The sequence below is a fragment of the Salvia miltiorrhiza genome, chromosome 1 (assembly GCF_028751815.1).
Source record: "Salvia miltiorrhiza cultivar Shanhuang (shh) chromosome 1, IMPLAD_Smil_shh, whole genome shotgun sequence".
Classification (NCBI taxonomy): Eukaryota; Viridiplantae; Streptophyta; class Magnoliopsida; order Lamiales; family Lamiaceae; genus Salvia; species Salvia miltiorrhiza.
In genome coordinates, this window is record NC_080387.1 from 17277061 (window position 1) to 17298942 (window position 21882).

Genomic DNA, 21882 nt, shown 5'->3' on the forward strand with positions numbered 1-21882 from the left:
AGGTGCGTGCGCATGGCTATTTATAGATTACATGTTGAGGGTAAAATAGTAAATTCATTGCTAACACATGCGACCTGCGTGGTCAAGGGCATAATAGTAAATTTGCCCTTAGTCGGGAGGTTTCTCCGCTCTTTTGATGATTTCTCTGGCGAAGGCCATTTCTCTGGCGAGAATCACTCCTCTGGCAGGGATGACTTCTCTGACAGAAGCCAATTCTCTGGTGAAGTCCGTTCTTCTGACAAGGCCCGTTCCTCTGACCAAGACCGCTTCTCTGATGGCATCCGTTCCTCTGACAAGGTCCGTTTCCCTTATAAAGGTCATTCCTCTGCTCTGCATATATTACTCCTCATCACAATGTGGTTGCCGGAAATGACAATGTGACACATTTATGACATGTGGAAAAAAAAAATTTAAAAAAGAGGAAAAAAACCACATCATCATCTTCTCCCCAACTTCCCCCTTCCCCCAAACCCTAACTCCCATCCCTTCCCCTCCCACCTGTCGCCGCCACCCTCTGCCGCACCACCACCGCCCCTTTCCCCTTCCGCCACCCTCCTTCGCCACCAGCCACCGCTGCCACCTTCGCCGAATTTGAACAAAACAACCAAATTGAATTTCCCACCTTGGCGCCCCCTCCCTCTCCTCACCTCTGGCAGTAGTGTTCTTAGAACAAGTCGACGACGCGGCGGTTGATAGACAGAGACGACCTAGGCGTCAGCCTCGCCAAGTTCAGAAGCGACGACTAGAATCGCCGGATCTATTCACGAAATTTCGAACGAGGGAGAGGAGCTTCGTTCTGGGTTTTGCTTGGAGTTTTTTATTTTGTAGGTAATTGATAGGTGGGATCTCGACAACAATGGCGATAGATTTTCGGCCAGCCCGATCGAGTACATCGATCCACGCATCTACCTAGAACGCGAGTCAAAATTCCAGGAGCTGGACTGGAATTTCAAGGTGGAAGGAGAGAGGTATCGGGGTGGGTGAGCTCCAGCGCGAACAACCTCATGACCAACGTGTACAGATTTGGGGAGGGGAAGGCCAAGGCGGTCTGGGGAGGGGAAGGCCGGTGAGATCTAGGGAGGGGGATGAGAAGGCCGGCGAGGTATGGGGAGAGAGAGGGGGCGGCGGGCGCCAAACTGGTGGCAAGCGGCGGCAGCGACAGGTGGAGAGAGGAAAGGTAGGGTTTGGGAGTTGGGGAGCTTGGGGAAGATGATGATATGAATTTTTTTATTTTTTTTAAGTTTTTTTCCACATGTCATACATGTGCCTTGGTATCAATTTCCAGCTGCCACAGTGTTAATTCCGGTTGTCACCGTGTCAATTCCGGCGTCGGCGTGAGAAAAAACCGATCACCGAATAAATTCGAGACAAAAACAAAAGGTTATGTATGTAAAAGTAGAAAAATAAAATTAAGTGCAAAAACCAATTCCGTGTATACGTTATAGATTTACAGACAATTACCCATTGAATTTATGACAAGTATGCGTGTATCTAGATAAAATTTCAAATATATAATTTTGGTTGGTTTTCTTTGGAAAAACACACTTTTTAACATAATTTTTTTATTATAATTTTATTTATTTTTTAAAACTTCCTTTAATGAATTGTCGAATACTATTACATTGAAATAAAGTAAGTATCGAAATAAAGTGTTGATTTATTTTTTTAATTCACACCACTTACAATTTACCAATTTAAGTGATTTTTCATCGTAGACGGATGTCACTAGTAGCACCTAAACGTAATACACCTTCAAGTTATTATACAACAAATGCCTAAAAGCAAGTTTGTACATCAAATGTAGCAAAGATAAATTGGCTGTTGCAGAAGGACTTTATACTTAAGATCCAGACACCATCAACTTCAGGATATATCTGAAATCATATTCATCAACATCCACTCCAGGTAGGGTGAATCCTGCCTAATTAACTGATTTTCTGCATTGAAAATACCTATAAAATCAAATTAAAAATACTTTAAACCACAGGGCAATAAAAAGATATCTTCTTTATTCTTTCACCTAATATATAGCAAAATCACAACTTTCCAATATATTGGCACAAATCAGTTATAAACAACTCCCCTTCCAGCTATATTGTACAAATTTACTAACTGTGCAGATCAATAAAATTTACTGATATATACCTTTCTCATCAAGTTTTGAATAGTATCAAACACAAGGCCAACAACATTCTTGATTCTTCTAATCCCAAATCAAATCACCAATGCCGCTATGAATGTCATCAACCAATATAGATACGTTCAAGTTTAAGAGGTAATATCACGAGCTTTGGCGCCCACCCAAAGTGCTAGTGTTAGAATATACCAAAACCAACCCACTGATCACGAGTTTTAAGGCACGCTTCCTTTTTGAAACGATTTTACAATGCATGAGAAAGTATAGTTTTAAGAAATCATTTTATCCCCTCCAATATCTAAGTCACAACTATCGAATAACTTCTAGATCTTGTTGAAACAGGTATCAACATCAACACCTGTGAGAAAAAGCACAAGGACAATTTTCTCACAAGTATAGACAGAAAAAACCCAGAGCTAAAAACAAAAAGATTGATTCAAAAATATTCCATCAAATTGAGCTTCCTCCATATATTTGACTTGTCGTTGACCCATCAGACACAGTCTCAAGTTATTGTGATTAAAGGTGTATAGTCAAAGAAAAAGTATTGTATGATACAACTTCAAGAGTCAAAAAACCTGGAAAGTGATATCGTGCGTGACATCCGGCTGAGCTGGCATTTGTGTTTGATCTCATATGAAATGACTGTCTCTAATTTTTCCTGGGGCGTCTCATTTTGAGCAGATGGGAAACACCAGCCACAACATGGAGTCGACTATTGGGAATGCCTGTTTTTGCGAGAGCATTGCCGTGTTTATCAACTAGGACAAAGCACGGTACATACTTAATGTCATAATGGAGAAGCTGCACCAAATAAAATCACATAAACTCATGTCAACAAAGTTAGCTCCATATGTCTTGGATATAAAAAAACAGATGCACGTCTTTTCAAAAAAGTCAACAAATGTGAATGGGATGTGTTCTTGATTAGATTAGAATTCTATGCTTATTAGGGTTTTTTCCTTCGTTATAAATAGTCCGTCATTGTAATTGTAGAGTGCATCATATCTTCATCATAAATTCTCTAGTGGAAAGATTCCTAGCTTGGCAGGCGTGGGTAACCAAATATATCTAATTGGTATCTTTCTTAGATTATACTCAAACCTACACATCAAATTCTAAAAAAATGTTTGTTCGTATACTGAAATGCGAATTGCAACAAGAATAAATGCAGATTAACTTGAGAAATTTTTCATCACATTATGCAGGCATGCTGCTCTCTCTCTCTCTTATGCATAGGCGTTTCAAATTTCAATAGTATGCTAGATATCACCAAGTCCAACTACCGAATTTTGCAATGGCTAATAAGCGACTAATAATAAAAGAGAATTTAATATTTTTAGTACATATCAAGATAATCAAATCAAGCAAGGAAAACTTAGAGAGAGGAGAAAAAATTAACCTCAGGTAGCCAAATATCATTCTCAGCATCAGCCATGACAATGTTGAGCCAATCAGAGTTGCGATTCTCGATTTCCGTGACAAATGGGAGCAGAGAATTGCAGAGCCTACACTTGGGAGAGTAGAACTCAAGAAGCGTGGCGTCTCTGGCGGTGGCTAGGGCGGCGGCGAATGCCCTTTGCTCCGCCTCTCCTTGCACTAGTTCGGACCCGCTGGTCTCCTGATGGTTGAAACGGAGAGGAGCGTTAGCGGCGGAATTGATCAATTTGAAGGCGGCGACGCCCAAATTCTTGAAAGACTTGAAAAGCCATGGAGTATCGAGAGTGCAGGGAGGAGTGTTGTTGTTGAAACTGGGGTTGTTCCACGGCCATTTTACGCAGAAAAGATGGTGTTTTGGGGCTGGATTCATGGGAGGGAGTGAATTTAGGGTTTACGGAGGGGAGAATCAAGAACGCCAAAGGGCATTACAATTGAAATTAGATTGTCGCGACGACAACGCTCACTGCGTTTCAATGAGAAAAAGAAAAAGAAAAAGAAAATGTAATCTATCAGATATTGCCACGTAGACTCCAAGATCACAAGCGGATGCAAACCTATTTATATTCCCTTCTTTTTTCCTTTTTTCTATTCCGCTTCTTCTCTCTCATCGCCCTTGGGCGTCATTACCTTCTCCACACTACTCCGTCTCAAACAAAAACATCATCATTTGTTGATATAGAACCCAATTCAAGTGTGTTTTTTGTCTGTTGGCATTGAGGGATTCCAATTTCTCCCAGGAATTTTGCTAGAATGGGGAGCTCGGCAACCAGTAACGTATACATCCATGTCATTGAAGACGTCATCAGCAAGGTCCGCGACGAGTTCATCAACAATGGCGGCCCGGGCGATGGCGTACTCGATGAGCTCCAAGGAGTAATAATTTCCCCAATTTTATTTGATTGTCTGTTTCGATCAATTCTAGGGTTTAGTGAATACATGATTCGACTTACTTTTTGTGGCGTATCTGAATTGTTGGTTTTAACTTACGGTTGAGATTGATTTGGGAGGGTTTGTGTTTTCTAAAATTATTGGATCTGTAGTTGGATTTAACTGTTGATGAGTTTAAGATGGGAATCTACAGTTATGGGAACTGAAGATGATGCAAGCTGGAGCAATTTTGGGGCCGATAGACAGGTCAGCCACGCAAAGGGGGGCCGCTGGTGGTCCTATTACACCTAATCCTGTGCATGACCTCAATGTACCATATGAAGGCACTGAGGAGTATGAAACTCCCACTGCTGATTTACTCTTTCCACCGGTGAGGTCTTAGTCTTTGTGCCCCTGAGGCCCAAAATTTGAACTTGAAAATGGAGTGTTGAATGAATGCTCTGTGATTGAATTTTGGGTTTCTGGGGTTGTGCAGACTCCACTGCAAACCCCTATGCAGACACCACTGCCTGGAACTGCACAGACGCCACTGCCTGGAATGGCTCAGACGCCATTGCCTGGAACTGCTCAGACTCCTCTTCCTGGAAATGATAGCAGCCCGTTATATAATATTTCCACTGGTGGTACGCCAATCACCCCTAATGATTATGCATCGCCAAATGAAAATGGTGGTGTTCCTGAGATCAAAGGTGGACTAGGAAGACCTAGCCAATTCATGGTATCATTATTTCTTGAACTTTGTCTTCTGTTGGACTTCATTTTGCTGTAATATTAAGTGCAGTGTTTTGTTTCTGGAATCTCGTACACCATGTCATGTGGTATATATACTAGTTTCTCCTCTGTCTTAGAATAGTTTATGGTAGGATGCTATGATGGTGAGTCTCTGTAGTGTTTGGTGTATGGTAAAGCTGAGATTTACATTCTAACCTGCAGGCTCCACCATCTCCTTGGTTAAATCAAAGACCTCGTCTTGATGTGAATGTCGGTGAGTACAATGTTAGGACCTTGTATATAAACAAGCATTACTTAACAATACTTATGTTGCAATGCAACATAATGTTTGTGTATATAAATATGTATGCTGGTAGAAGGCATCACGATAATCTATCATTCATCTGATTAAATATTTTCTTTGTCCTTTTGCAGCTTACACTGAAGGTCGGGAAGAGGGTGAGAGGGGAGCGCCTCATCAGCCATCAACTCAGGTTGTTGTCATTTGTGGTGTTTCAGTTTTACCAAGTTTGTTTGTTTGATCTCAAATTTGGTTGGGTTTCTTACAGAGTGATTTCTGATTAACTCTATAATGGTAGAGACTAATTATTTAGTGATTATTAGTAGGTTAGGTTTTGTTTGGCAATATGCTACATTCAACAGAAAGAACCACGCTTGATTCTGTTAGATGAACTGCAGAGCAGCGGGCGTTATTTAACGCTGCTCTATTGGGGGCTGAAGATTTTTGTTTATATCATGTTTTCTTTTAACCAAGTTGGCTCTGTAGTTTTGTTATCTTATGGTATTACTATTAACTATTAAGATGTGTTAAATAAGGCAACTACATTTTCTTACCAATCCAGATAAAGGTCTAATTTCTTGATGGGACCTTAACCTTGGCACATTTGACTTTGAGCTTCAGCTTGCGTCAGTTTTACGAGGAAAATTTTAGTTGTGATATCTGAATATGGTTAGTTCTAGTTTCTTTGAGAGTTTGTAGACTTTATTACTGCACTTTCATGTGATATCATTGATTTCACAGTGATCCAAATCCATATACGTTGATAGTCAGTGTAGTTTGGCATTATTAACTTTAGAACTACTATGGACCTATGGTAAAGTATTCAGATAGTTGAAATTAATTATGTCAGTACAGGACAGTACTGCCTAAATATGATAACTTTTTAAGATAGAACTTGTATGCGCTCAAGTATTTATGCTTGGCCTCAAAGCTCGATTTTATCAATCAAGATGTTGTTTCCTTGCCCTAGCAACTGTGAAGTTGCATGGTTACTGTCATTGATCCAGTATAACAGCAAGATATGAATGATTGTGTTTTGTAACAGCTATTGGAGTGAACCAGATAAAAGATTTGTGTCCTTTAATTAATGTCTGCCTGATTTCGCTTTTTGCTTCTGTGAATATGTGAAAATGATTTCGTTGCAAATGCTCATAACGTGCCTTATAAAAATGACTAAAAGTTCAATTAAAATGGTATGACGATAATTTTCCTGATAAAACCCGACCTTTTGAAAAATAACAAATTAGGAAAGAACCATCCTTTTCAGTTTTTTGGGATGAAAGGAAAATTAGAAAAGACTGGTTAATATTTTTTCTTTGCTGTTTCTCAGCAGCAGATTTCTTTTTATTAAATCTCGATTGCACTTTCAGTTAGTAACATAATTCTAGGGACATAAATACAGGAATTCTTCTTGGCTACTGGAAAGCGAAAACGTGATGGTCCGTATCATCCGGGATACATTCCGCAACAAGATGGAGCGTCAGATAGTCTGTCAGATGAATCAAAGGTATATTTTCTGTGTATCCTCTAATTCTCTTTATTTCCCCTTGAAAGGAAGACTTTCGTAAAGAATATTGATGCATTTTCATTTTGTTTAACAACTTGTACACCATTAATTGTCATTTATTAATTCAGTCTATTATCTGGTCATGTCTCATTATGACTACTTAATTTACATAAATTCCAGAGATATTGCAGAAAATTACATACTGAGTAAAGACACCAGAATTGTTTAGTTTCACTTATCCTTCCGTCCTAATTGAGGGGTTTTTGTTACTTTCTGATTCATCAATAAGCTAGATATTCTTCAGCAGTCATCTTTAAAATTTAAATAATTCTTGGTATGTCATCTTCATGTTCTCCAAATTTTTTGTTTAAACTTCTAGTGATTTTGTATGAATCTCCAACGTGGGCAGTGGGCACAACCATAGTTGTTAAGAAACAGTGTTTTTTGCATTCTTTTTTTAATTACTATGAGCTCTTAATCTAATTGATCAGAAGGCCTTTATTTGACTTGTACAATTATTTTGAGATTATTATTTTGGATTAACTAACTCCATGTGTGTCAATTATAATTGGTAATAGATCCTTTCCGTGGAGAAATAAGTTAAACAAGAATTTGTGCTTCATATTCTGAAAATAATTTCAATCTTTTAAAAAGGTCATAGGGGGAAGCGGATCACCCTCTGGAAACTCTTCACCAATTTAGCCTATCAATCTCCTTGTATATATGTTTCTTTATTATCCACAGTATTGTTTTGTAATTGAAATTTGACAGGTGAATGAAGGGGGTATTCCCCAAACGCTCGATCAAGAGGGGAAAATGTCTGCTAGGATTCCTCAGTTGGATGGCCCTACACCAGATCCATATGATGATGTGCTTTCTACACCCAATGTGAGTTAATCTCCTTAACTATTTGCAACATGAAAATGAGACATGTACCAATAGTGAAATGTCTGGATTACTGGTGATCCCAAGTCAAATTGCTAAATTGATGCTGTATGATCCTGAGGTCTGCATTGGTTTATTTCTCTCAGTATAACTATAACATCAATCTGTCAGCACATGACCCTATTCTGTCAACTGTCCTTTTATTAGATTAGTGATTAGTGATGATGCAAGGAACATGTATAATCCAAATATTAGTAGGAGTGGTAATGGTGAAGGAGCAGACAGGCTGTCTTTTAAGTTAACTGAAATTTGGGCCTTGGCTGTTTGATTTAAAATCATGTAATTGGTTAAGAAAGCTAGATGCTATATGTGGAGCTTGTCTTGCTGTCTTCAAAGGTTTCAACTTTTGTACGATAGTCATGCTAGTGTGCTACATGTTGTTCACTTTAAAAAATCAAATCCTTACTAGTTACTATTGTTACTTACTTCTTTCGTTTTCTTGTGTTTGCAAATGAACAAAAGATTAATTTATTGAATGTTGTTGCTATGGCAGTATGCAGAGGAAAATGTGTGTATTTATCCCCTTTTATTGGCTTTGCATATCCATTCTAAATTTAGAGTGATAAGAAAATACCTTCTTCTTATGCTTTATAGGCTTTGCTTACATATAAACAATAATTGTGCAAAAAGTATGTTGACATTTTTTTCCATTTGATCCTCTTTGAAATGTTAGTTTACTAGATTTATTATTATGAATGTTATTTTAGTTGTTACTCATATGTATCACTTGACTTGCAAACTTACCATTTTTGTTTTTATTTATCTTATTTTTGCATCTTGTGTTTGCACGGCATCCACCAGTACCTTGCACAGTGCTCCTTGTGCATTTAATGGATAAATTTTGATTTAGTATTCAACTCAACTGTAGTACTTGAAAGCGTTATTATGCATCACCATAACGTGGGTGGCTACAGCTTGAAAATATTATAAATTAAGTCAACCTCGTGATGTCAACTTGGTTACTTCTCTGTTTCTTTCTAGCATTATGCTCTTGTTACTTCGTATTTTTCCGACTATTGGATACAACATAAATCCAAACTAACCCGGTTTCTTTATTCTTACCTTGACAGATATACAATTATCAAGGAGTTGTCAGTGAAGACTACAACATAGTGAACACTCCTTTGCCAAATGGTATCATTGTTAATAAATTTGAACTGCTTCTCACATCTTATTTATTATTATTTTTTTGCTCTTGTTTTCTGTTTTCCAATTCTGATTTAGTAATCTGCACTTCTAGAGATGCTAGCAGCAACTCCTGCTCCTGTTCAGAATGACACTGGAGATGATGATGATGATGATGATGATGAACCCTTAAATGAAGATGATGATGATGATGAACTGGATGATGTGGGTCAAGGGGAGGATTTAAACACAACACATTTGGTTTTAGCTCAATTTGACAAGGTGCTCTGAAATTTTCCCAACTGGTTGTTTTTTCTGCCTTGTTTCTCCACGGTGATGCTATTCTTACCAGGATCATTCTTTATTTTAGGTGACTAGAACCAAGAGCAGGTGGAAATGCACGTTGAAGAATGGGATCATGCACATAAATAAGAAGGATATTCTGTTGAACAAGGTAGGTTTTGTCTTATGCCGCCTGATTTCCCATTTTGACTTGCCTTGCGAAACTCATTGCTCAGTTTCACATTTGCTATAATATATTGGCTTTTCTGTTTGTTTCACAGGCAAATGGGGAATTTGACTTCTGATATGTGCTGAATTTCAGAGTAAAACTGGATAATTTGTTATCTCTCTCTGGCCGCTCTAGTTGCAGAAAAACTTGATAGGTATTAGGATTGAGTTTTGATCGGCGGCATGTACATACAGAGTTTTGGGTTGAGTTTTAAGCTCAATCACACATGTACATTTCACTTTCCATGCTTTTGGTGTTGATAATTTATAACAGCATCATATTTTGGTATTCTCTAATTTCGATGTATGTCTCTGATTTAGCCGATCGCTTATACAATGTATTTGGCACACATTTTAAGTCGCACAAGAGGTTTAAACATTCTGGGTTTAATGAGATATCAAGAACTCTTTGCTCGTGTACATCAACTATATTGGGTGATCATGGTAAATCCATTTTCTGGTTCTAAGTTATATTTAATCGTTACATGTATCCACGCGTATGATAGGGTTAATTATAGTTGATAACTTGAACTTGTAAGTTTTTTTTTTCAATTTACAACCTTAATTATATCAACCAAAGAGACAATGATGTTGAGAGCCTTCTCAGTATTCTTTGATTCTCTTGAACAATTAATCACCATCTTCTCAGTATTCTTTGATTCTCTTGAACAATTAATCACCATCTGCATCAGTACGTTGATCATCCATCCAATATAAATTTTCAGGTCAAGAAATCGATATTTTTAATATAGGAACGAGTCCGAACTTTTCAATAGGCATAGTTCAAACCATCGAAGATTGGAGGCCTAGGAAAAGTATGATTTGTTATAACCACTATGGGCCCAATTAGGACTACACTTAGTGTATCAAGTGTAGTCTTTGAAATCAATTGAAAGTTGTTGTTCCCGCAAAACAGAGTATGTTGGATAATTTGTTTGAACAATAGAACCAACAAACACTAATGAAAGTAGTGAAACAACGGAAAAGTAAAATACACACAATGAAATGATTTTACATTGCAATGTTAATTAATTGCAGTTGTGAATCCAATATAAAAATCTCTTTCACAATGAATTACACAATCTACTTGATAGAATCCCTCTTGTTAAGTAGATCCAATAAAGAAAGATCAAATCCCTTCTAATCCTATCGTATATGCTAGTAACAACTAGACTTATACTGAAACTAATATGTGTATCACAAACATACAAAATCTATCAGCTAGTCCTAAACATACGAGTCTCCTACTCAAGGTATGGTAAGCTAGATGTTGAAAAGTATGTTGGAACAATACAGATTAATAGTCTTGCTCTTCGACACTTGTATTTCTTCGTGTATAATCTGGTATCAAATGCATAGACCTTCAACCCTATTTATAGATGAATACTATGTTTGAAGAGTAAGCGTTGGAGGCTGCAGATCGTGCTAAAAGAATGTGAAATCAGTTGCAAACTTGGAGCCAAAGTTTGCTTGGTTAGTAAGCCCTAACCAATATTCCTACTTTTATGTTTTCTTGACTGATATTTTCTTCCATCTTACAATTTTTAATAAATCCAAAAATCTTTAATGATTCTCTTTAAAAATCATTAAATGGAAATTATAAGACATACCAGTTTTAATTCAATAGATTCGAATGTAGAGTTAAGAAATTTTAACTCTTAACATGTTTGAATCACAGTTTAATGGCATAAATCATATGAAGCAACATTGGTAAAATTCTCCTAAAAATCAAATCATCCAAACTTTTAAAAAATATCAACCGATCCAAACCATAAATTTACCTCCAACCGATCCGATTTGAACCATACTTAAACTTCGGTTTCAGTTTAACTGAACTTTGACATAATATTTTACTTTTTAATTTTAAAAACCTACTCCAATATTTACTATAAATTAAATCGACCTCAACTCCAATATTTACTATAAAGCTAGTTACATACAACTTAAAGAGACATGTTTGAGCTGTGCAAAAATAATGGAGCAAACAAAATGTGACGCCCGGGGACGAAGTGCGGAGTGATCGCCGGTGCAAAAGAGGCACGGACAAGGAGCGACTCCGATTAAGATTTCCAAGCGGAGGGGCGCAGGGATGAACCGGAACACACCCGAATGAGAGGATTTCTGAGAATATGCAGGTATGAGACTGCATATTCGAAGAGAGCTTAAATGATTTGATAGGTGCTAATTAATCCATTGATGAACCCACCATTTATTTAATCCATGCAATTAGCACTACCCCTACTCTCTAACTTTTACCCCACTCAAAACAACTTTATCAGCTTTCTTAATACCCGTGTCGGCACCCAAATGGGGCACTTTTTCGTGGACGGAGGGAGTACCAGTTTTAATTCAATAAATTCGAATGTAGAGTTAAGAAATTTTAACTCTAACATGTTTGAATCACAGTTTAATGGCATAAATCATATGAAGCAACATTGGTAAAGTTTTGATATTGATAGAAAAGTTATTACCTTATACACTCTGAATATTAGAAATCTTTATAATTCTATTTGAGTGTTTGTGAAATTATAAATTATGCCTTATTGATGGAAAAAAAATATCATTTTATTATGGTGATGATTTCGATCAATTCGCTCATCATCAGCGGTTGAAATTATAACAACGATCGAAATCATAGACTTGATCTACAAAATTCTAAACATTCGGTTTTCGAGTGAAGCCAACAAGTTCACACTTTTTTATATGTATAAAATTTTCTTGTTAACCATATTATTGTAACAAAAAAGTAGGTTCTATTTTCTCAATCCAGACATTTTACCTTGTCTTAGACACAAAAATAAGCATCATTTCCACATAATCTTACATAATTATAAGTAACTTCGTTGTTACAAGTAAGAAATAGATATACATTTCTCATAAATAATTACATTTCTTTTATTTTTATGTCATAATTTTTTTTACTAATTGTTCAAGAAAATAAAAACATATTCCACAAGATTCAAAATCTTATCATCGAATTAAAAAGTAAAGTAATGAAGCAAGATAACCAAGTATTAAGAAAAATTTGGTTACTCAGGTCAATTCATTCAGATTCTGGTTATTTTGGATTCGAATGATTCGGGCTAAAAAAAGTTCGAGTTAGAAATTTCAAGCTATTTATCTTTATATTTGAGTCGATCTATCGATTTGGAACTAAATTGGCATCCCTATCAAACAATCATGAAATCTTAATTTCACAGTGTCGCATCAATGCTATATTGAAATATTAGTTTGAAATTTTTGTAAATCAAGTCAAGAGATACATATCGCAGTCTCAATTCAAAGATCGTCTACAGGGCTTGTTGGAATAGGCACAAAAAAAATATTGACTTATTTTATTGATAGGTTAAAGTTATTAACAACAATAATAGTATATGTACTTTCTCCATCTTAATTTAATACGGTTTTAAGGGTTGGTCACAAATGTTAAGAAACAAGTAATTTATACTGATTCCGTCCACGAAATATTGTCCTAAGAAAGGGAGGCATGAGTTTTAAGAAAAAAAATACTATATTATTTATTTATTGAGTGGAGAAAGGGATCCATAAACCATAACTGAAGAAAAATGGAAAAAGTTAATTAAATCAGTGAGTGAAGAATATGACTCACATGTTAGTAATATGGCTCATAAATTATTACTAAAATAGATTAGGACAATATTTCGAGGGAGTAATAGAATAAGAGAGAAAAAATAATTTTTTTTGGAGAATGTATTTCATTCAAAAAATAAGAGAGATAAATAAAGATTCTTTTAAATGAAAAGATAAATAATTAGAAACAATAGGGCCGAATGACCCTATTCAACATACAACATCAAATTTTGTCCACCATTTGAAAAAACATAAATTTTAGCCATTTTTTGTATGTCATGGCTATTCTACCATTCTCTCTCTTTCCTCTCTCTTTCTCATCCCCCTCTCTCTCTCTCCAGCGGCTGCGCTATCTCCTCTCTCATTCTCATCTCCCTCTCTCTTTCTCCAGCGGCTACGTGGCAGCGGCGCCGAGCAGAAGTCATCGGAGCAGATCTGATCGCAGCGGCGGTGCCAAGCAGATCTGATCGCAGCTGATCTGATCGCAGCGGCGCCGAGCAGAAGTCAGCGGCAGAATTCGTCGGAGTAGAGGATGAGGCGGCGGCGGTGGAGGAGATCCGATCCTCTGAAACGCGTGGAGGAGGGATTGGTCAGGTGGCGGATGATGAGGCGGCGACGGCGGCAGATCTGATCTGTGTTGATCTGATCTGTGCTGCACGTATGGCACTTATGGCACTATTAGTGCCATAAGTGCCATAAGTGCACACTTCCCCCTAGGGTTTAGATGTTCCATTTAGGGTTTAGATGTTCCATTTAGGGTTTAAATGATGTTGTTGTTTCTGTATTTGTGCTGCACGTATGGCACTTATGGCACTATTAGTGCCATAAGTGCCCAAATGACCATTTTACTTAGTTTTATTTTGAATTTTTGTTGGCACTTATGGCACTATTAGTGCCATAAGTGCCAAAATGACTATTTTACTTGGTTTTATTTTGGATTTCCGATGGCACTTATGGCACTATTAGTGCCATAAGTGCCATCTTGGCACTTATGGCACTAATAGTGCCATAAGTGCCTAACCCGACCCGGCACGCGACCCGCGTGCCTGATCCTACCCAGTCCGCCTCATTAAGGGCAAAAACGTCCAAATCAATAAAAATGGCCAAAATTTGTGTTTTTTCAATATGTGGCCATAAATTGTGTTTTATGCTTCATTTTGGCTACTTCAAAATTTTACTCTAAATAATTATGTGTGGACCGTTGTTGTGATATAATATTATGTAAATAATGAGTTATAAGAATATTAAAGTAATTCATTAAAATAAATATCTAAATAAGAAAATATGATTTATTAAATTAAATTGCGAGGGAATATTAATTTGTTATTCTATATCTAATAAGGGGTACAATGATAAGGTATAAAATGCTATTTTCCCTATTATAAAATCCATATTATTTATTACATATTCAAATGATCGGTTTCTGTTGAAGCGTGGGTGAGAAATGGCTCTAAATTGTGCTCCGCCATTGCTAAACTTGAATCTCAAGCTGTGGAACAAGCACCGACAAGCCCATTTCTGCGTCACCAAGAAATCAAATGACGTAAGTGCCGCTATCAGTAGCAGAAACGCTCTTCTCCCGGGTTCTCACAGCCGCTCAATTTTGGCAAATGATAACGGATTTAGAATGCATTTTGTACGGGCTGCTGCTAGACCCAATTTGACCAAGGTAATACAGAAGGAGATAGTTTTCGTTTACTTGGTTCCTTATAATGGTCAAATGGAGCTGAATTCATCCTGACTGAAAGAGTTTGGATATAATTTGTTTGGTGGAAGGTTGGAGCTTCTTCGGATGAAGCTCAATCGTTGAATTCCGAGACTGCGGAGCAGGAGGACTTTGCTTGGTCTTCTGTTTTGTTACCGTAAGTCTATGTTTTTATTTGGGCTCTTTGGTTTTCGATTTGAAGTTTAACTTGAATATGTCTCTCTTCGCTCTACAGAATAATGGAAAAGGAATGCTAAATAAGTTATTTGCACCTGTTACCAGAAGAAGGCTTTACTCTGTTTTGAAATGATTCATGCGATTTTAAATTATACTATATATAATAATAACTTTACTATGGAGTTTGTAGCATAAAACCTTCTTAACTACAACTTAGAATACTTAATGCATAGTAGCTGAAAACTAATATGTGAGTGTTATACTTCATTGTCAGTTTTGTATTCCCTGCTTTGGGGGGTTTGTTATTTGGCTATGACATCGGCGCTACATCTGGAGCTGCTATTTCACTGACGGTAGCATTCCCACTTTGCACATTCTAAAGCTTGGTGGGTTATGGTTAATTATTATTTTGTTTTTACAGTCACCTGAGCTCAGTGGTATCAACTGGTTCAACCTTTCAGCTATTCATCTTGGTTTGGTGGTATGCTTTAAGATTATATCTCACTCCTGGTATCTCTTGAGATGCCTTATTTTTCATTGATTCCTGATTCCTTTTTTTTTTTTTTGGTGTTTGGTTTCCTGATGAAGGTTAGCGGCTCCCTTTATGGTGCTCTTTTTGGTTCGCTCATTGTATATCCCTTGGCTGATTTCCTCGGTATTCTATTTTCTTAGCAACATTATTTTAATAATTTCTCTGAATTTCAAAAGAAAATTTAATAAGTCTTTTAGTTGACTAAATCTAGGAAGGAATAGAGAACTTATCATTGCGGCCCTCCTCTATTTGAGTGGTGGTTTGTTGACCGCCTATTCTCCTGGCCTTGGAGTTCTCTTACTAGGCCGATGCCTGTATGGTCTCGGTATTGGGATGGTGAGCTTTCTAAGGTTTTTTCTTTATCAGTACATGCCAATAATTTTCCATTTGTGAATCAAATTTTTTTTGTGCAGGCAATGCATGGGGCGCCTCTTTATATTGCAGAGACCTGTCCATCTCAGATTCGGGGCACGTTAATATCTCTAAAGGAGCTTTTCATAGTTCTTGGGATATTGGTAAAACCTTTTACCATTACCAATAAATTCTTACAGTGTATATTTTGTACAGAAGCTAAATCATGAAGAATGATCTTCTACACAGTTAGGTTACTTTGTTGGTAGTTTCGAAATCAATGCTGTTGGAGGGTGGCGTTACATGTTTGGATTCAGTGCCCCAATCGCATTGATTATGGGGCTAGGAATGTGGAGTCTCCCTCCATCTCCACGATGGTTGCTTCTTAGGGCTGTTCAAGGTAAAGGGTCCTTGCAAGAATACAAGGAAAAAGCTGTGCTTGCATTGAATAAACTGAGAGGCCGATCAACTGATGATAAAGCATCTGAAAAACAAATTGAAGAAACCATTGTTTCCTTGAAAACTGCATATGCCGGTCAGGATTCAGAAGCAAGTTTCCTCGAGGTTTTTCAGGGCCCAAGTCTGAAAGCCTTCATAATTGGTGGAGGATTGGTCCTTTTTCAGCAGGTTTAATGCCATGCTTCCAGTTACATATCTAAGCTGTTGTCTTAGACTCTTAGTTTAATTTCTCATGGAAACAATGCATACTGTAAAATGTATCAGATTACTGGGCAACCAAGTGTTTTGTACTATGCAGGTCCAATTCTTCAGGTACTCCGATTCTATTAATTTGAATTTCTCTACTATTTTCTCATTCAATCTTCCATATTTATTGATATTTTTTTGAATATTGGTTTATGAAATCTGTCATTTATCCTAAGACTGCTGGATTTTCTGCTGCCGCTGATGCAACAAAACTCTCAGTCGTTGTGGGGATATTTAAGGTACTTGTAAGCAAAATGATTCTCATGAGGAAGCCTTTGTTGATTTGCATTTATCAAATAAAATAAACTTCCCATTGTAGGCAACCTAGTCTAATCAGTGTCGTCTTCTTTTTGCAGTTGCTCATGACTGGAGTAGCTGTCCTGAAGGTTGATGATCTAGGAAGAAGACCCCTGTTAATAGGAGGGGTTGGTGGGCTTGTATGTAACCTGCTGTCATTGTTGATTATGTATTTAATTGGTCATACTTCAAATGGTTTTCAAGCTAACTCTATTTCTAATTGCTAATATCAAGTGAATTATACCTAACTCAAACTCCCTATCACATTCATCATAGGCTTTGTCTCTGCTGCTGCTTTCTGCCTACTACAAGTTCCTAGGAGGGTATCCTCTTGTCGCTGTAGCTGCATTGCTTCTCTATGTCGGTTGCTATCAGGTGATTAGATTACCTATTAAAGTCTTGCATATGAAATGAAAGACACTTAACATTGAAATATGACTGTTTCAACCATATAACAAAACACTAATTTTGTTGTTGATTGGAATCCCAGATATCATTTGGACCTATCAGTTGGCTTATGGTGTCCGAGATCTTCCCTAGTCGGACCAGAGGAAAGGGTATCAGCCTTGCAGTACTTACGAATTTTGGCTCAAACGCTTTAGTAACCTTTGCATTCTCACCATTGAAGGTACTGAGAACACTCCCATCCTTATGTATTTATGTGCATTGCTTTCTGGAATTCAAATTTTGTATGGGAAGAAGAAGATATTTCAAAAAGAATAATGTGTGCAATTCTGCAGGAGTTACTTGGAGCCGAAAATTTGTTTCTTCTATTTGGAGCAATTGCTATCCTCGCGCTTGTGTTTGTTGTAGTCTATGTTCCTGAGACCAAAGGGCTGAGCTTGGAAGAAATTGAATCCAAACTTTCAAAGTGAAATTCTTCAATTTGGCATCTGTGGCTATCATTGCAGGTTTCGATTCCTTGATGTCTATATATAAATGTGAATATATTACTTCCTCTGTTGACATTTCAGACTCGTCACTCTACTCTTTTCTTGAGTAGAACTAAATATTGTGCAAGTGATGTAATGCAACATTTGAAGACATAATAAAATAAGTAAATATCATTTCGTTTAGCAAGTTGTTAGCATTTTAACTGTTCAGGAGGAGAATATGATATTAATGTACAAATTTTGAGTTAGGGAGAATGAACTCTTTGAAAATATCTATAAGAGAAAGGCATACAAAATGAAACTAATGGCAAGGAAATGCAACAATTTTAAATTTACAGTCAACACAGGGAAAAATTATGTGACCATTGAGAAATCTTTTATGATTATGGCTCAAATTTTGAATAGCGGAAGTATTTCTTTTCTTGAATCCGAATCACTACATACTAATTATCAGCAGAATACTAAATATTTAAATTACTATTCCATTTTTTTTAGGCGATTTACTATTCCAATTTCTAATATAGTAAAACCCAAAATAATCTAATATGGAAACACAATAAGATGATAAGTCGATGAGGAACAATGTAGTTGATAGCATACTCTAGTTTATAGCTAGAGTGGTTAATGCCTGAGGTCAAAGTTCTCTGGTACGAGTTCACTGTGGTGCAAACTTTAAATTTAATGTTGCAACTACCAAAAAAAAGATAGCATACTCTCTTATATGCCCCAACTTGAGGGTGTGTCAGTTTATGTATATAAGGAAAGTGTATATTCTGGAATTAGGGAGTTAATAACTTAATATAGATGTGAATTGGTAGGAATAGTTTCCTGATTTCTAATGATTATGTTTCCTTTAAATAAGGAAACATGCAGTGTACTTAAAACTCAGCCCTGTAACTTTCTCAATATATGCCCAAAATAATTTTCTACTTCCTCAAAACTACACTTACCAATATCATTTTTTCTCCAAGTATGGATGAGCTTTTAGCATGCAAAGACACGCATGTTACAAGTATCACATGTCAAGAGATCTAGACTAGCTCCTACTTTTCTCCTTCATCCAAAAAGGCTGAGCTTTTCTGCATTTTCTTTTCAGTATTACAAATTAGTGGGAGTAAGGCTCTAAACCTCAGCCTAAACACAGGCGGGTTAAAACAAAAAATTACACAAAAGCGAAAATGATATACTAAATTTTGCTCTGCTCAGTGGGTTGTTCAACTTGCTGCATATGAACCTTCAGTTGGCTTGGAGAATCTTTCCATGGTTTTCTTCCTCATAAACTGTGATCATCCACATCAATGAACAAGTTATATATTTTTAGCTACTTTAAATTCATAAGAAATTCTTGAAGTATTTTCTGTTTCCCTATGCTAAATCTCAAGGTTATGTGGAGTACCGTAACTGCTGCATATGATATAATATTGACTCTGAACTGCTGTAGTATAAGAATGAAGTAAAACAGTAGATCACCTTCATGAGCATTGGTGGACACTGGGATAAGGGGCGAGTTGTTGGTACTGTCTGTGAAAACTTTGGTAGAACGAACATGGACTGAATTAACGCGGTTCAGTTGAGCATTCCTTGGAATAACTGAAGTGTCAGGAGTAGCAGGAGATGGGCTTGCAGGTTTTTCATGGATTGAAGTAACACGTTTCTGTTGAACGACCGTTGGAGTGTTTGAAGTGTCAAGGGCAGAAAAAGATGGGCTTGCAGTTGCAGATTTATCTGCATGGGTTGAAGCCATGCGGTTCAGTTTAGCAATTGTTTCTACTTCTGAAGAAGCAGGGGCATCAGAAATTGAGCCTGCAGATTTTCCCATTGAGTTGGAGGCCTCCTCCTGCCTGAAAAACGAAGTGACGGCCTCTTTTACCTTATCCACCACACCTGTCTCCCCGGTGCTTTTCCTGGGACTGATGGCCTCTGTTATAGCCTGTGAGAGTGCTCTTTCATCTTCTCCAGGCTCCAGCTTGTTCAAGAAATACTCCTTCACAGAAACTCCTTTGTCGTATGTTTGAGGACTGCCGGTCGCATATTGCTTCAGGGTTCCTGCATTCTCACTCACAATTAGCTGTGCTTTCAGGTTTCCCGCATCCTCACTCATTAGTTTTGCTTTAGCTCCCTGAATCGGTTGTGTTTCCGGAGATGTAACAGCAATGCCAGCAATCTTACTAGCAATCTGGTGGGTTGCATCAGACACGGCAGTGCAGGCCGGAGCCAGTTTGTCGGCGACAGCATGAGTAGTGTTTGTGATCATGTTGGTGTTAATATTGTGGGTTGCATCAGACACGGCAGCACAGGCTGGAGCCAGTTTTTCAGCGACAGCATGAGTAGTGTTTGTGATCACGTTGGTGTTAATGTTGTGGGTTGCATCGGACACAGCAGCGCAGGCTGGAGCCAGTTTGTCGGCGACAGCGTGAGTAGTGTTGGTGATCATGTTGGTGTTAACTTTGTGAGTTGCATCAGACACAGTGGCACAGGCTGGAGCCAGCTTGTTGGCTATAGTTTGAGTCGTGTTGTGAGCTGCATCAGACACAGCAGCACACGCTGGAGCCAGTTTTTCAGCTACAGCGTGAGTCGCGTTTGTAATCACTCCCGTGTTTGGGGTCACAGGTTTATCATTTCTTTGCAATGCTGCTTCGTAATTCATGTTTGGTGCCCTATGACTCGCGGACACGACAGGCTCCGCCCTCGGGTGCTGCCTCGCCGTCTCCTTCAGACAGTCTGGTGCTGCTTCTGACTCATACACTGGATTCAGAAAAGCAAATGATGTTAGGAGTCTAGGGTGAGCATAACCGAACCGAGCAGTTCGGTTAGAAATTCAGAAACGGAATTGAGTTTCGGTTGCTTTCAGTTTCCACGGAAGCGACCGAAACTAAGTCCAAATCAAGATTCAGAAATAGGGTGGATTAATTAGCTACTTGGAGCGCCAAGATATTCTGGATCATAGTCTTGTTCATGATCGTAGTCATCTTCCACCGTAGCGCCCCAAGAAGGGGTAATGTGGTCGTGGCTGTGGCTATGTCCATGGCCATGGCTCAGGCCGCGGTTATGGTCGTGGCTATGTTGGTAGTTGTGGACGTGGCTGTGGTGGTAGTTGTGGTCGTGGTCGTGGTCGTGGAATTCGATGCCGTTCTTGCGGCGGCCGCTGATACTGTGCCTCAGCTTCTTGGCCGTGTCCTTGACCTTAGAGAGAACCGACTTCTTGTTGTCGCCGGAAGTGCAATGGCTGGGGCACACTTCATGATCATGGCATGCTCTACCGCCGGGCGACACATTTGATGACCAGTATGCCTCTTCAACTATATTAATTACATTATTATTTCGTTTCAAGATTCTAAATAAATAAAGGCAAGAGGAATATAAAATTGAAAATGAAAATAAAATACTACCTCTTAGGAGCTGGTCGAAAGTGGGTGACGTTTGAGATTTAGGCGATTTAGGGCTGCTTTCTGATAATTTCTTTCTCCTCTCAAGTTGAGCCATTCTTGTGTTTTTCATGTGTTGATTTCGCGAATGCAAAGCAACGAGGAATATATAAGAGCGCGCGCAGCCACCTTTTTTTAAGCCATGTTTCTCGGCTTCTCCAATGGACTACAATCTAAAACTATATTCTGCCTTTGGCTTTCCAAATATGTGACTCCATACAATTGTGGAGTACTTTATTTAGTAACTTGACTTGGTCCTACTCTACAATGACTCTCCTGCTTCATTACTTTTTTTATAACTATTCTCTCAAATTAAATTTCGTATGCAATCATAGTTTTGTTGATTTCAAGGGTTTTAGTTTCTGTTTTTCCCTAATTGGAAACTGAATTAAATATATATTCTGTTTTTCTTTATGTATCCTTTGAAGCTAATACATATGATAAGTCAACATATAGTCAACTGAATTATTTATGGTGATTTGAATTTTTAAAAAGTTGAAAATTGATTTTTAATGTGGTACTCCCTTCGTCCCAATAGTAATGTCTCATAGCTTTTGGGCACAGAGATTAAGAAATGTGTAAAAAGTAGATAAAACGAGTTGATGAAAATTATTTAAATATTAGAGAGAGAATAAATTGTAA

At 37.7% G+C, this 21882-nt stretch overlaps 4 protein-coding genes across 9 annotated transcripts; 2 read left to right on the forward strand and 2 right to left on the reverse strand.

The window, feature by feature from the left end:
- Positions 1 to 1637: 1637 nt before the first annotated feature.
- On the reverse strand, positions 1638 to 3947 carry LOC131006802 (uncharacterized). Of its 3 annotated transcripts, none has more exons than XR_009095770.1 (3): positions 3540 to 3947; positions 2716 to 2941; positions 1638 to 1937 (listed from the first exon to the last, which is right to left on the reverse strand). XR_009095770.1 is itself a non-coding variant. In XM_057933943.1 (2 exons), the coding sequence occupies exons 1-2, from the start codon at positions 3945 to 3947 to the stop codon at positions 2789 to 2791; spliced, it is 561 nt and encodes a 186-aa protein (XP_057789926.1). In that variant the 3' UTR covers positions 1638 to 2788. The 3 variants fall into 3 exon arrangements, 1 of the variants encoding a protein (XP_057789926.1); XR_009095769.1 differs by having other exon boundaries at positions 1638 to 1952; XM_057933943.1 differs by having other exon boundaries at positions 1638 to 2941.
- A 367-nt stretch (positions 3948 to 4314) lies between these two features.
- On the forward strand, positions 4315 to 9984 carry LOC131006801 (transcription initiation factor IIA large subunit-like). Its single transcript, XM_057933942.1, has 11 exons — positions 4315 to 4450; positions 4659 to 4835; positions 4941 to 5183; positions 5399 to 5450; positions 5612 to 5670; positions 6880 to 6984; positions 7756 to 7872; positions 9000 to 9063; positions 9170 to 9336; positions 9425 to 9508; positions 9618 to 9984. Exons 1-11 carry the CDS (start codon positions 4328 to 4330, stop codon positions 9639 to 9641), a joined length of 1215 nt encoding a protein of 404 aa, XP_057789925.1. The 5' UTR covers positions 4315 to 4327; the 3' UTR covers positions 9642 to 9984.
- Positions 9985 to 14544: 4560 nt separating this feature from the next.
- LOC131006799 (D-xylose-proton symporter-like 3, chloroplastic) lies at positions 14545 to 17998 on the forward strand. The gene is made up of 14 exons (XM_057933941.1): positions 14545 to 14824; positions 14932 to 15017; positions 15312 to 15390; positions 15459 to 15518; positions 15626 to 15692; positions 15781 to 15905; positions 15983 to 16084; positions 16170 to 16547; positions 16644 to 16691; positions 16802 to 16864; positions 16982 to 17062; positions 17199 to 17297; positions 17413 to 17550; positions 17663 to 17998. The coding sequence occupies exons 1-14, from the start codon at positions 14600 to 14602 to the stop codon at positions 17795 to 17797; spliced, it is 1686 nt and encodes a 561-aa protein (XP_057789924.1). The 5' UTR covers positions 14545 to 14599; the 3' UTR covers positions 17798 to 17998.
- A 512-nt stretch (positions 17999 to 18510) lies between these two features.
- Positions 18511 to 21544, reverse strand: LOC131006798 (uncharacterized). Of its 4 annotated transcripts, XM_057933940.1 has the most exons (4): positions 21205 to 21544; positions 20734 to 21114; positions 19286 to 20560; positions 18511 to 19095 (listed from the first exon to the last, which is right to left on the reverse strand). In XM_057933940.1, exons 1-4 carry the CDS (start codon positions 21311 to 21313, stop codon positions 19052 to 19054), a joined length of 1809 nt encoding a protein of 602 aa, XP_057789923.1. In that variant the 5' UTR covers positions 21314 to 21544; the 3' UTR covers positions 18511 to 19051. The 4 variants fall into 4 exon arrangements, with proteins under 4 accessions (XP_057789923.1, XP_057789922.1, XP_057789921.1 ...); XM_057933939.1 differs by having other exon boundaries at positions 20734 to 21401; XM_057933938.1 differs by lacking the exon at positions 18511 to 19095 and having other exon boundaries at positions 19102 to 20560; positions 21205 to 21402.
- Between the last annotated feature and the right edge of the window lie 338 nt (positions 21545 to 21882).

Bases quoted from the DNA above. Each gene is read 5' to 3' on its own strand.
- LOC131006802 (XM_057933943.1), bottom strand. From the start codon at position 3,947: ATGAATCCAGCCCCAAAACACCATCTTTTCTGCGTAAAATGGCCGTGG. The intron at 2,942-3,539 runs GTTAATTTTTTC...TATTTGGTGCAG, and splicing joins ATGATATTTGGCTACCTGAG to CTTCTCCATTATGACATTAA.
- LOC131006801 (XM_057933942.1), top strand. From the start codon at position 4,328: ATGGGGAGCTCGGCAACCAGTAACGTATACATCCATGTCATTGAAGAC. The intron at 4,836-4,940 runs GTGAGGTCTTAG...GGGGTTGTGCAG, and splicing joins CTGATTTACTCTTTCCACCG to ACTCCACTGCAAACCCCTAT. The intron at 5,184-5,398 runs GTATCATTATTT...TCTAACCTGCAG, and splicing joins GAAGACCTAGCCAATTCATG to GCTCCACCATCTCCTTGGTT.
- LOC131006799 (XM_057933941.1), top strand. From the start codon at position 14,600: ATGGCTCTAAATTGTGCTCCGCCATTGCTAAACTTGAATCTCAAGCTG. The intron at 15,906-15,982 runs GTGAGCTTTCTA...TTTTTTGTGCAG, and splicing joins ATGGTCTCGGTATTGGGATG to GCAATGCATGGGGCGCCTCT. The intron at 17,551-17,662 runs GTACTGAGAACA...GCAATTCTGCAG, and splicing joins TTGCATTCTCACCATTGAAG to GAGTTACTTGGAGCCGAAAA.
- LOC131006798 (XM_057933937.1), bottom strand. From the start codon at position 21,313: ATGAAAAACACAAGAATGGCTCAACTTGAGAGGAGAAAGAAATTATCA. The intron at 20,561-20,733 runs GTAGCTAATTAA...TTCTGAATCCAG, and splicing joins AGAATATCTTGGCGCTCCAA to TGTATGAGTCAGAAGCAGCA.